The sequence below is a fragment of the Lichenostomus cassidix genome, chromosome 4, assembly GCF_008360975.1.
Source record: "Lichenostomus cassidix isolate B80296 chromosome 4, HeHo_3.0, whole genome shotgun sequence".
NCBI lineage: Eukaryota > Metazoa > Chordata > Aves > Passeriformes > Meliphagidae > Lichenostomus > Lichenostomus cassidix.
The window spans coordinates 71,252,439-71,269,300 of record NC_139484.1 but is presented as its reverse complement, the minus strand read 5'-3'; the positions used below and the strand labels follow the sequence as shown (position 1 = coordinate 71,269,300).

Here is a 16,862-nt window from a genome sequence, read left to right as displayed (position 1 = left end):
TGACACTAGAAGATGAAACTTAAAGGCAGGAGGAACATACAGATCAGTAATCACACTTATCTAATGTATTGGATTTGGAAGTAGGACCTTTTAGTAGAGAATCATCTCTGCTAAAACACATCACCCACAAGAACCTCAGTCATAGAATCCACAGCATACGTTGGCTTCCTGCTTCAGGAAATGAAGACAGTAGGGCTGAAATCACTAATTTGCAAAAGTTGTCTGTATTCAGATGACATTTCTTCCTCAAGCCCATGGAAAGCTACAGCTTTGATCTTCAGAAAGCAAAGTGTATACATATGTTATTGGAGGGTGGAGGAAACAATTAGATTATTTTCCATGCTACATGTCTGCAATTTCTCACCAGTGTTCTACACTGACCATCAGGGAAATGCAGTGTTACAAGAAAGACAAGGCAGGTCAGATGATTTTACCAACACATGTGGTCCAAGTACTGAACGCCATGACAGCAAAAATTCCTGAGCCCATCTGAGCTTCATATGTGTAACAGCTTCCAATAAGAGAGCTGTAGCCAGAAAGAATAACAGACACGAAAAGCCCTAGAATAATACCAAACTCATCTCATGTTACTTAGGCAATACTGAGCTCACTGATTTCAGCTGAGCTCCTCCAGATTCATAGTAACATGAAACTAAAGCACTCAAGATCTAGAAAAACATGTAAGATACACAGAAGGAATATTCTTTCTAATTAGAATTCACCATCAAGCAAGCCTCAGGGCTGGTGCCAAAATCCAAGAATTTCATTCCCACAGTGAATCTTCTTATCACCATTCTCATGCTTTCCCTGGTGAGAGCTCCTGTCCCCAAAGTACTGGGTTGGTGACTGCACATTTCCTGCTCCTTGTCCTCTAGCATATATGTTAATAAGATTCTAACAAAAGCTATTCCATTTTAAATAGAAGGAAGACTTCATCCTTCAGTACAAAATAATACATTACAGACTACTTTATGCTCAGTAGAGATGCCAATGTACAAGACATTGTACATCTTCAAGTGTACTTGAAGAATGAAAATCTGAAGAAATAATTCCCAATCTATGAGGAGTGTGTGGATGCATGTTTAGCAGATGTAAATTTCAAGGTGGAAAGTAGAATTGTTATTAAAAACATTATTTTTCTAATACTGTGTTATCATGTGACCCATTACATCACTTTATACTTCTGTTTCTTTAAATGAATACACTATAGCCTACTTTAGACTGTGAAAAACTTTCAGACTTGTTATCTACTAGTTAAAAGGCTGTTCAACATGGATGTCCAAAATAGCTTCTTTTTTATCATACTGCTTACATTTACAGTTCATCACTGTCCAACTGCCAAAAATAATACAAACTGTCACTACTGAGCCAAAAACTGTAACATGTTTTTACTACCCAGCTATTGTCCAAGAACAATAACTGTAATCTTGTAAAACAAAATTCTGTCATTTCATTTGTATTAACCCATTGGCAAAAACATGGCCAAAATACCTAAGAATGGGAAGCAAATGAAGAAAACTCATGTAATGAGAAAGAGGATGGAAAAAACTAGGTGTTTTGTCTGTCCAAAAAATTATGTTATCGCACTGTAAAAGCTTTGTGCATCCAGCGGGAAGTCTACTGAAATGTTATAATCATACAAAACACACCAGTAAATAGCTACTAAGTAATTAATAAAAAGTAATCAAATTAGACCACTTTTGAATGAAAATTTCAGGCTAAACTGTATGCAACTCATCAGTGAGAACTCTTAAATCCGCAAAATTCGTCTAGAGCTATTTACAGCAGAATTTAAAAGTCTGACATGAATCATGTTCAGTACCAACATGTAAAGGAGAAAGGAATAAAATTTTAAAAACCAACAATTTAATGAATTCATACCTACCTGATCTCCATCTTGTATTCAGGTATGCTTTGTTGAGCCACAGGAACACGATCACCACCACCACCTTCTATACTATACTGCACAGCACTCCTCAAAGCATGCAGCTTGAACAAACAAATGAACAATTAACACATGGCTTAACAAGGCATCCAGTGTAATGCACCTGGACTGTGGCGTTGCAGGGACACACTGCTACACTGGACAGGAAAGAAGTAGTTACTACATGACAGAAAACCAACTGTCCTGATTCTGTATTTACAGGGCTTTGCCAGGTCTGTGAGGTGATTCTTCAGCATGACATTTTAATTAGGATCTCTGGATATATGAGGGAGATTTACTGACTTTGATCACTGCAACAAATCTAATCAAGGGGAACAGACTGATCTAGGGACTTCTCTGAAAGCTCAGAAATCAAAGGCATAGGTGAAAAAAGACCAGAAAAAAACCCCCAACTTTCACAAAAGCCTTTTCTGGGATGAGGAAGGGCCATTAAAAGTAAACCTAGAAAATCCCAGAATCACTGAATACAATCACAGAATCATTAAGGTTGAAAAAGAGCTCCCAGATGATCAAGTTTAACTTTTGACCAAATGCCACCATGTCAACTAAACCACAGCATTGAGTGCCATGTCCACTCATTTCTTGAACACTTCCAGGGATGGTGACTCCACTGCTTTGTTGGGCAGCCCATTCCAATATCTAATCAACACTTCAGTGAAGAAATTCATCCTGAGATGCAACTTTAACCTTCCCCGGCACAGCTTGTGTTTATGTCCTCTTGACTTGTCTCTGGCTTCCTGGGATAAGAGACTGATCCCCAGCTGGCTACACCCTCCTTTCAGGCAGGTGTAGAGAGCGGTAAAGTTCCCCATGAGCCTCCTCTTCTCCAGGTTAAACCACCCTTGAAAGGAGGTTGTAGACAGATGTTAGTCTCTTCTCTCAAGTAACAAGTGACAGGACAAGAGGAAATGGCTTCAAGTTCCAGGGAGGTTAGACTGGATCTTAGGAAAAAATTTCTTCACTGAAAGGTCTGTCAAGCACTGGAACAGGCTGTGCAGGGACACCCACCATCCCTGGAGGTATTTAAAAGATGTGAGGATTGGCTCTTGGGGCATGGGTTAGCAATGGACTTGATAGTGCTGGGTTAATGGTTGAACTTGAAAATCTTAGAGGTCTTTTCCAACCTTAATGATTCTATGGTTTTATAGATTCTTTTAATGAGGAGGTGGAGAACCCAAATGTCCTGTTTCACAGAGCACTAAGGCAAAGCCTTCAAAAGTACTAAGAGACCAAAGTATACCCAGGAATTACTTTGACACACTGTATGAAACATCTGTCCATCATTAGAACTATAACCTAATGCTTTATATAAAAATTCAGATGTATCTATACACCACCTACTGACCCTCATTACACTAGTATAAAAATGAGCTTGTATACATTGGTTATTTTTCCTTTATAATAGTTTTTTAATGTAGAAAATCATCATCACCTTTAATTTATGGAAATCTGAATGTGTATGTACTTAATAATCCAACTAATTTTTGACAGACAAGTATTCTTGTGTGCCCTGATGACATCAGAATTGTACTGACAATGCCTAATGTTCATGTACACATTTACACCACTGTAAGAGCAGACCACTGCCATTACTTCCAATGTACATATGGTGGAAGAGTGGTGGTACCCAGGGGATAAGCAGCCCAGCCAAGCTCACCCAGCAAGTCAGCAGCAGAGCCAGGAACAGAAGAGTCTACATCCAGCCTTGGCTTTTGCCACGTCACAAGAGTGACACAGTAAATGTGGCAACAGTATGCATTTAGAACACAGTATCTGTCATAGACATATACCTAAAAATGGGTTCTACTTCTGTAGAATTTAGTGAAATTAAACTGCTTCCTTTACTTAGATTTGAAAGCTGAAACTAAACTTTACTAACTTCCCTTCCATCCTCGAATAATGTCTTTTGCTGTCTCCCTGTGAGAGCTGCTGTACACAATCCTTTAATGCCTTATCCATCACTCACTGGAAAGCATTTTGGATACTCTAAGGAATACTATGCAAATATTACTGTATTCCTTTTACCTCAGAGGTAATTTTAAAATTGAAGCTCAAAGAAATTCATAATCTTAAAAATGCAATTCTGCACTGAACTCACATCAACCTCAGTCAAATATTTAGCTTTTTAGCTTCTGACAAATTCAGCTTTTACCTTAAACTGTCACATCATCATCTCAGTAAGTTATGAAGACAGAACAAACATACCTTGTCTGTGAGAAGTTTGGTAAGATTCTTCTGTTTTCTTGCTAAATACTGATCATATAACTGAGCCAGTTTAGCTGCTAACACATGCTCACGGCTAAAACAAGGATGATGGGTGAATATCAGTCCAGAAATATCAATATCCAGTTGAAACATCCCCTGAAAATCTCCAGGTCCAACAAAATACTGATTGGTGGATGTCATTTTTATTGCCTGAAAGAAAAAAAAAAAGGATTTACAGCCTCTGACAACACTGTTTTTCAATGAGTTTCTGTGTCAGAAAATGACCTGTTTAGCACTGCCTACATTTAAATACTAAGTCTTAAACTGTGTTAACCTCTTGCTTTATTGACAAGTGGGTGGCACAAAACCACCACAGATACTTTACACAACAGAATTTTTATAGAATTTTTATAGAATTTTTCACATGAGGCTGAAATAAGAAGTCATCTGCTTATACTGAAGGTTTTGCTGAGTGATGAAGACAATGACACAGGATTAGGAAAAGCACAGCCTGATAGCTCACTTTTGACACATTTGTTTAGTATTGCTTTATTTCTTCCTAGAACTGAGCTCTAGGATAAACAGTTCAGCTCTCACAGAACAGCTCTCCTTGTAGAGCATGCAGATTGTGCAGATTGGCAAATGTATTACTTGCTTCCCCATTCTAACACCAGGGAAATTCAGAGCGATGAAGGCCAATGAAAGCTTTCAGCAGCAAAGCTTAAAAAGTCCTTTCACCTGCTGCAACCGAAAAACATCCATGGTTTACATTCTCAAGTTACTGAAATCAGAAGAGAATTAACACTGCTCTCAGCCTGACTACTCCTGTTCCCTCAGTAGAATCATTCAGAAGAGATTCATCAGAGATATTCTGGTACTGTAAAAGATGAAGTTGTTAGTTATGTAGTGTTTATTGCAGTCCCTTTCTAAAAACAGGAAAAAGTGGGATTTGGAGGGGAATTTAGCTGTTGCATAGCTCTTTTATAGGACTGACACAAATGGCGATGAAACACACTTGAGTCCACCTGATCCTTCCACATTCAGTTTCTCATCAAAATATTTAATAAGAATCAATCTGTCCTAAAAATGCTAACTTTGAATTCCTTATGTTTTAACTATTTCTCTGCCCATAAAGGATCCTTAAGCTCATGGTCTTACCACAGTGATTCAGATACTTCTATGTCACTGATCATGTAAGCACGGTGTTCTTGAAACCGAAGTTCTCTTGGCCTATCTTTACATGATCTAAACAGCAATTTTTTCCTGCCTGCAGAAGCACCCAGAATAGATCTGTGGTACTGGACGCAGCCTGTGGATTGCATATTTATAACCAGCATCAACTAAAGGGCCACATTTAGATCAGTATCAACATCAACAGTCAGAAACACTCATGTGTCCCAAAAGAGTGCTCTATTTAAAAGTCTTAAATGTCAGCTTTTTCAAGAGGGTAATAGAGTTCTAGCAAGCAGAACAATTAAAGCTTGCTTCAAGCTTGCTGAATAGTCTTAATTGAAACTTATTTTGATTTGCACTGATGATTACACATTGAAATTGCTGTTTGCTAGGGTAGGTATGCTGTGATTGAATAAAAAACAGCCACAAACCCCCCTGCAAATAAAAACAAACACGAAAAACAACAAAGAAAAAAACCCCACAACCTCCCAAAAATCTGAATTGATGCTATATTACTCAAAATTAGTTGCAGTCCCCATGAGCAAACTTTATTCATACACTAATACAGGAACTACCCTATGTTGGCATGAGAATATCCATGGGTGCCTCACAGTGATTCTAATGGCTCACAGACTTGAAGATATTTGTTATGGACTGACATTTTACTATTTCAAACATCACTATCAGCTAAACTCTTCATCCTTTTGTATGCATTTTTACAGAAAAAACCCCAGATATATACTTGAAAAAGTAAAGCACATTTAAAGAACAGTTGTGGAATCACAAAAAGTAGTCAATAGTCATGGTTCCTAGCCCAAAACCCTTCAGGTCAACAGGGTTTCTGGTACAGCAGCACTGGGATAATTGTGTCTCAGGAACCACATATGCGAAATAAGCCTACCTTTCTATACACTGTTTCAAGTTCTGGTGCAATGCCTTCTTCAAGTGAGAATATTGGAGGCCTAGTAGAAGACTGTTTAATTGGATTAGGCAATGCCAAGATTTTGCCATCATCACCAAACCACTCTTTCCCCTACAAAGGAAAACAAAATTACATATTGTTTCTTACTTTATAAAGAAATTACTTGCAAAATTATAATTCTTATAAAAATATTGAATATTAGCATGGCCATCCACTTACCTAACAACAAAAATAAGATACCTACGAAGATAAATAAAATACTGATAGGTTAAAATGACAACTAAAAAGGTAGCAGTGACTTACTTGGTCCTGTCTGAGTATTCTGTTTTCTAAAATATTTTGATTAGACTGTGATACAAAGGGCCTTTCTCCTATGTAAAGACCTTCATCCTCAAGGTACCTGGGCTGCATATTTCTAGGCATCTTCTCAGAAGCAGGCACTAATGAGAAATTAAAGAGAAAACCATGTAAAATATCTTGTAACTCTAGTTCTAGTTTGTTAAATCTTAAAATGAATGGCACTGCCTATTAAGTATACTGTCAGAAGTATTTTTCTACCTAAGAAAAAAAAATAAATATAGAATTAAAACATAATCTTTTTTTAATCAGGACAGCTCTCTCATAAAATTGTCACTAAGTGTCACAATTCTAATAAACTGATAACTAAAAATTTCCTTACCAAAAAATACTTCAAGTTACTTAGTGGAGTTTAGTTTTAATGACTGGTTACACAGCAGTGCAAAAAACTTCGAGCAGCAACTCACTAGAGAACCATTTCTAAATCTTTCCAATGGAAAGTGAAACTTTCAGATTAATTAGACCTACTCTTAATAAATAGTTTGATTAAGCTAGTCTCATACAAAATACAGAACATACATAAAAAGTTAATGTTAGTCAAATAACAGCAGGTGGAATTCTTCTCAAAGGCCTACCTGCAAGGCTACTTCACTGTGTGTATGGACTCAGTATTTTTCAAGAAGCAATCTCAAAACAGGGAGGGATTACACTGAGGGTTACAATAAAAGGTATCCCCAAAATCAGAACACAGTGGATCACACTGGAAATAGTCAGAAGTAAATTATAAGACATGAAAAAACAGAGGCACGCAACGTCAAATACGTTGACATGGCATTGCAATCTCTACTGGTACCCAGTATGCACCACTGGGAGACTTGTTTCTATTTCTTGCCAGTGTAGCAGCTGACTTGCTGAGGTGTGCATGTTCCCAGCCAATCCATCCTGTCACACCTTTTCAGACTCAACTGGATGATCAGTGTCAGAGAGCTGCAATTAAACACCTCTCTACTGGCAGAGATAGTTGATACAAGATTTATTCAGCAGATCAAAGGGTGCCACACTATGCAAAACCCCAGGAATCAAATGGTTAACCACAATCTTCATACCTGCTAACATGCTGGGAATGAAGAGAAATTCTTTTTCCCTTTTCACTTGCTCAGAGTAGCTTTCACAGTCAACAGGTTTCACTACTACAAGATCTTCATCCGCCTGCCCTACGAATAAATCGTCTTTAACTAGGTGTGCATCTTCATCCTATAGGTTAAGTACAAACATGTTAGTTTGTCTGCTTCTTAAGAAAGTTTCTTGAGAAAGTACACTTTCAGAATTTTTAAGGAAACCAAAGACGCCATTTTGTATAGACTAATAAAATTAATAGAAGTCTCAATAAAAATATGAACATTCATCCTACAGTTCACACCATTTCATCCTCCTCTTGTTCATCTTCATGAGTTTCTACACATTCCTCTTCTACCTCCTCTTCTTCATTTAATCCATTCCTTTTCCTGGCTCCAGCTTTCACAGTCGCTGGTACAGCATCAAAATTGAAGGTAAAGAAATTATATGCTTCTTCCTCAGAAGGAAAATCATTCTGGAACTAAAAAAAGAAGACAAAGCTACTATAATATGGCATTATAAGAAAATTAGGGCAGGTGAATAAATCTTCCCATTAGTAATATGAAACAGCAGCATGTATAAACATTTGTTATAATAATTCATCTCAAACAGAACTCACTCAAATGCTGAAGCTAACTCAAATTTGTAAATGATACATTAAACTTTCCCTATTGCTATGCATTTCATTGAATATTTCCTGCAAACCTTTATTTAAAAGGTTACCTGGTTTAATTTTAACATGCTTATTGTTTTAAATATAAACCATTTGTGAATCAGAAAGACAAAAGTTTAAATTCTGGCCATACTGCAGATACCCAAGTAAATTATTTGAAGAGAAATTTCTGCACAGCTTTTTGCCTCTGAAGGGCGCAGGACTCTTTAGCTTTAGGATGAATCCTCTAAGAAAAGAATTAACAGTAGTACTTTGTGGCTAACACATATCAATATACTAGTCTGTAAAATGCTTTAACTGCCAACTGGTGGCATTCAATAAAAAGGATTTAAACAGAAGACACATTTTTTCCTGCAAACTCCAGCAATTGTGTCCAGATGGATTTACTAGAGTTTTCTGGGGTTTTTAATCAAATGATCCTAAGCCGTTCTTATATTTGACGAAGGTTTCTTTTACATACTTCAATTGTTGGCATATACTGTTTGTGAATTTCTAAATTAAATAAAACCTTTGCTGCTTAAGAGTGAATTCTGGCTGCTTCTTCAAACAGAATCATGAAGTCATATAAAGCTTAAATTAAATTAATATTCATTATTGAAATGAAGGAATTGGTACTTACTGTTGACTTTTGCTTAAGCTTTTTTACAGAATCACGGAACTTTACTTTTGCTGGTAAGTGTGACTCATCCTCTTGCATCTCCCTGAATTTATCAATATCAGACTGCATAAAAACATATACATAAGTTTTAATGTACATGTAGTGAATCATAAAAAAATACAAACAGTTGACTACAGTTATTAGATACTGCATTTTTACAGAAAAAATAACAAAACAGAAACAGTGCCACTGGGGTAACGAACTGATTGTATATTTATTTTTTTTTAAAAGGGTACATTAACCATTACTTAATTCCTCTGGGTCAAGAAACAGACTGTAGAGTATGAAGCAATGGTTCATTGCTCATTGTCTTCACTGCTGACAGGATCATTGTTTCTGCACTCCTGAACACAAGCAATCACATGCTGATGTCCAAAGGGAGAGAAAAGGAGGCAACAGTGGCAAATCCTCCCCTCAGGCAGAGAGCCCGGCTGGGCAGCAGTGGCAGGGGTGCTGCTGGCAGAGACTGCAGCCCAGGTAAAGGAATCAGGGAGCTTCTCAGACAACTCCTGCTGCAATCAGTAAAATCCTCTTTGGTATTGTTTAAAAAAGGTGATGTTCATTGTTTGGGCGCTGAAATACACACTTGATCATTTGCTTTATTCTCTCTCAAACAATTATTGCTAGGCTACTCTCTAACTCCATGGGTGACACTCCCCTGCCTTTTCATGAAAGTAGGTACCATGTTTATCCACTCCCAGCTCTCTGAAGCTTTATCTGTCCGTACACACAGATTACTGTAAAAGTCACTGGTTCTGAGGTTGCTTCACCAAGTTCATTTAAGGGCTTCAAAGTGATTTTCATCAGGCTTGGCCAACATAAACACATCTACCATTCTGTTTTTCCTCCTTGTGGCCTGAATTGTTATATGAAAGGAAGACACTTCTCAAGTTTACATCTATTACACCTACACTTCAAAATAATAAGATCAAAAAGAAAATCTCAAACTCTGTCCATCTGATGGCCACTTGTTTAACAACAAAACAATACCTCGTGGTGTAAGGAAGTACAAGAAACAAAACCAACATGTAGAAAGTTTCACATACACTTCATACAAAATTAATAAACAACTCTAATAAGAGTATCACTTCTGCATTTTCCTAAAACAAACATATTAAAAGTAGAAGTCTTTTAATGTAATCAATGTAATCAAATTATTACTGTTAAATACATACAATAAAAACAACAATCAGAATGGTTCCTTCCTGGTTACTAATCCCAACAGAAGTGTAATTCTGATAAATGAAATGGATCTTCAAGAGAGTGCAGTCTTTGATTTTTTCCATGTTTCACATTCACTTTCTTATTATAAGAATAGCAAGATAAAATGCACTTTTTTACCGTTTTATCCAGTCTGACTTCTGATTTTCTTTCTCTGATGCCTTTTAAATGCCTTGGTTGTAGACTGGAGTCTTCTTGTGATAAAGTAATTTCAGCTTTTGTCTAAGCAAACAAATGAAAAAAATTGTTAGCTGTAATAGAAACAGAAATAGATCAAAGCTACAATAATTCCCAGGAACTCAACACTTGTGTTTGTATTAGGGACAGAATCTTTTAATTATAAAATCAGCTTAAGTGATTTTCTGGATCCATAAATTAATATGCCTTATTAAATTGCACAGTAAATGTACAAAGAAATCCATTGCATTCAAAACAATGTAAAAAGTTTTTTGACAAAAAGCACAGAAGGAACTTGGAATGATTGTATCATTTGAATTATGAAACGATACCTTTTATGTTATTATGAATAAATTAAATACAAACTCTAGAAGAAATACAGCAATACAGGTCATAACTGTACTGATGAACTGAATACTCTTTTGGCTTCAGAAACAGAAAAGCGGATATCCCAACTCAAATTCACAAAGCACAGAGCAAGCAAAATGAAGTGGGTGTTACTTATAAGACTGATCAATCAAACAGGACTTCTGAAGGATTCTCACCCTTGCTGCTTTTAGTTTCTCTCTCATTCGCTGCCTAACAGAAAGCTCTATAAAGCCTGTCCTTGATGTAGAAGGAACAGGTGGCAACTCTGAAATAGAAAAAAAATGGTAATGTGTTTAAATTAAGTATTTTATGAAAGAAATGTATGTAAAATAAAACCATTTATACTGGAGTCCCATGTTCCAACACAAAGAACTTGGATGAAAAAATATGAATGAATGAAGCATGTTTTGGAATTCAGTCCTTAAAAAGTATCACTTAAATGCCTTTAACTGCAACAGATCTACCTTTCATTATATACTATGAACCACTGTAAAAAATGCTTAAGCACACTTTTTTTCTATTAAAAATACATAAAGAATTACCTGGCATTTTGTAAGTTTTAAGTCAGAGCTGTCTCAATCTAATTTTGAATGCTGATGTGCTATAAAACCCGATACAGGTCTGATTGAAACAGTAAAGAAATTACATACCTTCTTCCATTTTCACCTGCTTTTCATAGTGACACAATATTTCTCCAGCAGTGTCTTTTTGTGCTGTGGTACAATCATTATCCTACAGTGCTCTATATCTTACATCAGGCAGGTCTAACAAGTCTGCTGGATAGTCAAACTGAAATTAAACCCAAGAACCTGAAAATGTCATCTAGTAGATGTTCTCCCTTGATTTTGTCTGCACTCAGAGGGGCCCAAACCCATTAGATCTCTGTGTGGCTTCAAAGCTCTCTGCACTGACACACTCAGAACGTCTCAAGTGTCTCAAAGGGTGCAGAAACCAGACACAAGACAGACATTAACGTTGTGACCAAGCATCAGTTACTTGAATGAAATCGGGAATGGTAACTTCCACCATAGATCCTAGAGACGCTGCTGTATTTTTCATGGATACAACACTATCATTTGTGCTGACTTCACAAGGTAATAACTATCAGACATGGACTTCTTATTTAAAGCAATTCTTCTTTTGAAACTCTTATTTACTAGTCTGACTAGTGGGCTGACATATAACCACATCATTTCATTTAAGAAAGATACAAAGGCATTAAGCACACATATAACTGGGTCAGAGCAAAATACTGATTTTCTGCAAACAGATTGCATTAAGAATAGTAGAGACTGACTGAAAGCTTGAAAGACTAGTACAGAGACTATGTTGAATATTAAGTGAGGAAGTAGTTGATGGGCATGTTTCAAGAAAAGCTTGCAACAGTGGGCTGAGAATGGTAATAATTCCATGCTAGAAGAAAATAAACCACCTATTTGAGGGACGTCACAAATTAATGGTTCAAAAAACCTTATCTACTTCCCGCTTGTATTAAAATACAGTTCCCATTGCATAAAAAAAAGCAGTGTGGGGGTGTGTATACTTTTAATACCATAAATTTAATGTAACATGATGACAGCCATGACAAACTAAAAAGGCCTCAGAATAGAGATGATGTATTATCACATGCATTAAAATAAAACCAAAAGAAGATAGTGGAGCAAACAGACAATGTAGGACTTTTCAATGGCACTTGGAAAATTGCATGGAGATATTACTTTTTTTTTTTAAATGGTTAATTACTAGTTGGTAAGAAAACAATAATCAGAAACTCATACACAGATCATCACTCTAACAAAGAAGTGAGAAACTCAAATCTACTTTTACTTAATAACTGGGCAACACAATAGTTAACAGCAGTGTCAGCATATTCAAAACTATAATATATAGAACATGGAAATTTAAATTATTTATAAATCTGTCAAATTGAATCCTGAAGAGGAGGGGGAATTGAAATAAGTTTTGAATAGATACATCAAGGCTTCAGCTCAAGGTGTAGTCTTTCTCAAAATGTGAGAAGCAATTTTAAAAACCCCAACCAAACAGACAGATAAACTATACTGCAATTAAGTAAACCAATGCTTCAATCTATCCAGAATACCACATGCTGTACTTTTGACTTGATTGTACAAAAACTGAGAAATTACAGGTATTTCAGAAGCAGAAGAAACAGAGTAAAATACTTAGGAAAACAAAATGTTTATCACATACGGAAACTAGCAGCTAGTTTTCTTCTGAAAAGTACTGCTGAGCTATTCTGTTTATGCTTGGAAAATGAGCTTCTGTAACAGAAAATAACCATCACTAGAGGGTGTCTCTTGATTTCCCCATGCAATCAATTCTGAAAATTGTTTGGACCCCATCTGTCAACAGCATATCACTTCCCAGCACAAGTTGGCACTGTGAGACTCAAAAACATTCAGAAGAAAAGTACACAGACCTTGAAGAGCTGGAAACATCCCTAAATTGTAAATGTCTTTAAAAATTTTGTCCGTACCATATTTTGTTAAAATGTGTTTAAGGACAATACATATATTTTATTTTGGTAAAACTTGACACTGATGAAAAACTAAGTATGTTTATATTTCATGAGATTTTCATTCTGCTGATTTTTAATATTCTGCTCTTAATTAGCTCTTTTATGCATCCTATTTAGATAAACTTTAAACCCATGCAGTAAGTTTAGACATCCAGTTCTAGCAGTTTCCCACACCACTCTCTTACACTCTCCTACTTTGCACGTGGAGTGTTTCACATGTGACAGCAAAAACAGCACATCAGTAAGTCTATACATCTTCATACGCATGAGAAACACTTCACAAATTGAGGTTCACAGCATTGTTTGGGTTGGACCTCTGGAGATCATCCAGTCCAATCCCCATGGCAAGGTAGGGTCACCTAGAGCAGCTTGCACACGAATGTGTCCCAGTGGGTTTTGAATATCTCCAGAGTGGGACAATCCATGTCCTCCCTGGGCAGCATTTTCCAGTTCTCAGCCACCCTCTATGTAAAAAAGTTCTTTCTCATGTTCAAGTGAAACTTTTGTTTTAGTTTATGACCATTGATCCTTGTCCTGTCGCTGGGCACCACTGAAAAGTCTGGCACCATCCTCCCGGAACCTGCGTTAATGAGATCCCTTCTCAGCTGTCCCCTCTCCAGACTAAACATGCACAGCTCCCAGAGCCTCTTCTCATAAGAGAAATAGGCCAGACCCCTCAGCATCTTCATGACCCTTCAATGGACCCTCTCCAGCAGCTCCATGTCTCTCTTGTACTGAGGAGCCCACAGCTGGACACAGCACTCCAGATGTGGCCTCACTAGGGCAGAGTAGAGGGGGAGAATCACCTCCCTGGACCTGCTGGCCACAAGGGCACTGCTGGCTCATGGACAGCTTGTCACCCACCAAGACTCCCAGGTCCTTTTCAGCAAAACTGCTCTTCAGTAGGTCAGTCCCCAACCTGTGCTGGCACTTGCTGTTATTCCCCCCCAAGTGCAGGACCCTACACCTGCCCTTGCTGAACCTCAGTAAGTTTCCATCTGCCCAACTCTCCAGCCTATCAAGGTCCCACTGAATGGCAACAAAGCCTTCAGGTTTATCAGCCACTTCCCCAGTTTTGTACCACCAGAAATCCTGCTGAGGGTACATTCTATCCCATTGTCCAGACCGTTGATAAACAAAATGAGTAAGACAGGACCCACTATCGATTCCCATGGAATGCCATGGACTACAGGCCTCCTGCTCTGCTGGTCACAGCCCTCTGAGCTGTGCCATTCAGACAGTTCTTGATCCACCTCAACATCCATTCATCTAACCCACAGCTCCTAAACTTACCTGCAAGGGTATTGTGGGAGACAGTGTCAAAAAACCTTTGTGAAGTCAAGGCAGACAACACCCACTGCTCTTCCCTCACTGACCCATGCTGCCATGCCATGATAGGAAACTATCAGATTGATTTCCCCATGGTAAATCCATGCTGACTATTCCATGGCCTTCTTTCCTTTTACATGCATTTTCCTTTTACATGCATTCCAGTGGTGATGTCCTCTGGAATGATCTGTTCCATCATCTTCCCAGGGATGGAGACAAGGCTGACTGGCCAGTTCACGTTCAATTATATAAATACTACACGTCTACACTATTACATCTGAAAAACGTAAGAGCATTTCATAATCTAACCGTATTTAAACGCGATAGGAGCACGTTTTTCGAGCGCAGAGCTGCCTGCCCGCTCAAAGCCCGGGCTGGCTCGGCACTGGCAAACACAAACACCCGTCCATCCCTCGGCTGCCGGAGGGCCCGAGGAGCAGCAAGGAGCAGAGCAGGGCGCGCCCCCCGCTCCTCCCGCGGCACTGCTGCCGGTGTGCGCCGCAAGGAGCCTCAGAGCGGAGACACAGCCCGAGAGACAGCGCCGGGATGGAGCGCCCTCGGCCCGGGACTCGGCACCGACGGGCTGGCAACCGGAGCCGCCGGAACCGCGCCCGGCCCCGCCCGGCCCGCCGCCCGCAGTCACTCACCGCGCGCCGTGCCGGGGGCGTCGCTGCGCCGTGCTGCCGACATGGTGCCGCTGCGCTCCGCCCGCGGCCCCCGGGGATCCGCAGCCGCCGGCGGCTGCAGCGGGGAGGAGGAGGCGGTGGCGGCGTCAGCTCGGCTGGGCCGGGAACGGGAGCGGGGCCGGGAGCTGGAGCTGGAGCGGGAACGGGAGCTGGAGCGGGGCCGGGAGCTGGAGCGGGGCCGGGAGCTGGAGCGGGAACGGGAGCTGGAGCGGGGCCGGGAGCTGGAGCGGGAACGGGAGCTGGAGCGGGGCCGGGAGCTGGAGCGGGGCCGGGAGCTGGAGCGGGGCCGGGAGCTGGAGCGGGAACGGGAGCTGGAGCGGCAGCGGGAGCTGGAGCGGCAGCGGGAACAGCAGCGGGAACGGGAACGGGACGCGGCCCTCGGCGGGAAAGGGCGAGCGCGCCTGCGCGGCGGTGCGCGTGCGCGGGGCTGCGCGGGCCGGGAGCGCGCGGCAGGGAGCTGGCCGGGTACAGAGGGACAGACGGACAGAGGGACAGAGGACAGACGGACAGAGGGACAGGCGGACAGACGGACAGAGGGACAGACGGACAGATGGACAGACGGACAGAGGACAGAGGGACAGAGGACAGACGGACAGAGGACAGACGGATAGAGGGACAGGCGGACAGAGGGACAGAGGACAGGCGGACAGACGGACAGACGGACAGAGGACAGAGGGACAGGCGGACAGAGGGACAGACGGACAGAGGACAGAGGGACAGAGGACAGACGGACAGAGGACAGAGGGACAGGCGGACAGAGGGACAGGGGACAGAGGACAGACGGACAGAGGGACAGAGGACAGAGGGACAGAGGACAGAGGGACAGGCGGACAGAGGACAGACGGACAGAGGGACAGAGGACAGACGGACAGAGGGACAGACGGACAGGGGACAGACGGACAGAGGACAGAGGGACAGGCGGACAGAGGACAGACGGACACCCGACTGCTCCCGCTTTACACTAATACATCTTACATGCACAAGCATATCTGTGTGTATTCTGCATATGTATAGATGCATATACATATGTAGAGGATATATAGAGGATACATTTTCTCTGTGTGTGTATAATGCACAGGATGTGTCTGTCTGTCCATCTATATATTCATCCTGTATATATCTGTATGTCTATCTCCCGTGTATACACACATACATGTATATATATGCATACGTGTTCCCCTGATGGCACTGCCAGCCTATCCTGACAGCACCCAAAGTCAGCACACTGCTGTTTGTTAGCAGGATTAAAGCCTACTGATGCCCCAAAAGCATCTTGCCTTATCTTTACAGTTAATCTCCTCATACCATAGGAGTTTTGGGTTTCTTTTCCCCTTCTGACATTTTACTGTTTAAACATGATCACCTCAAAAACTGTTCTGCAGATAAGAGAACAGGGTAACTTCATGGTTTTGCAACATACTCAAGATTAAAAGCATTTAACCAATAATTTGAAGATAATTTAATCCATTAAGTGTGGATCAATATGAAATAGAATTAAAAGAAACACAAATCCAAAACACATTAAAGGTGCCTACTTCCAGCAGGGGTACTA

General features: G+C 40.1%; 1 protein-coding gene across 4 annotated transcripts in view; it reads right to left on the bottom strand.

Annotated features, from left to right (window-relative positions):
* Positions 1–15,869, bottom strand: part of CC2D2A (coiled-coil and C2 domain containing 2A) — a 51,518-nt gene extending 35,649 nt beyond the window's left edge. The window contains exons 1-10 of one of the 4 annotated variants that reach the window (XM_085059848.1): positions 15,272–15,869; positions 10,933–11,021; positions 10,331–10,432; positions 8,951–9,052; positions 7,963–8,139; positions 7,649–7,796; positions 6,549–6,685; positions 6,225–6,356; positions 4,151–4,360; positions 1,886–1,989 (exon numbers count right to left, since the gene is read on the bottom strand). In XM_085059848.1, coding sequence (XP_084915974.1) covers positions 1,886–1,989; positions 4,151–4,360; positions 6,225–6,356; positions 6,549–6,685; positions 7,649–7,796; positions 7,963–8,139; positions 8,951–9,052; positions 10,331–10,432; positions 10,933–11,021; positions 15,272–15,314 — 1,244 coding nt within the window. In that variant the 5' untranslated portion in view covers positions 15,315–15,869. Of the gene's footprint in view, positions 1–1,885; positions 1,990–4,150; positions 4,361–6,224; positions 6,357–6,548; positions 6,686–7,648; positions 7,797–7,962; positions 8,140–8,950; positions 9,053–10,330; positions 10,433–10,932; positions 11,022–14,588; positions 14,750–15,271 lie in introns of those variants that run through there. The other 3 variants (XM_085059849.1, XM_085059845.1, XM_085059847.1) reach the window with 3 other exon arrangements.
* Between the last annotated feature and the right edge of the window lie 993 nt (positions 15,870–16,862).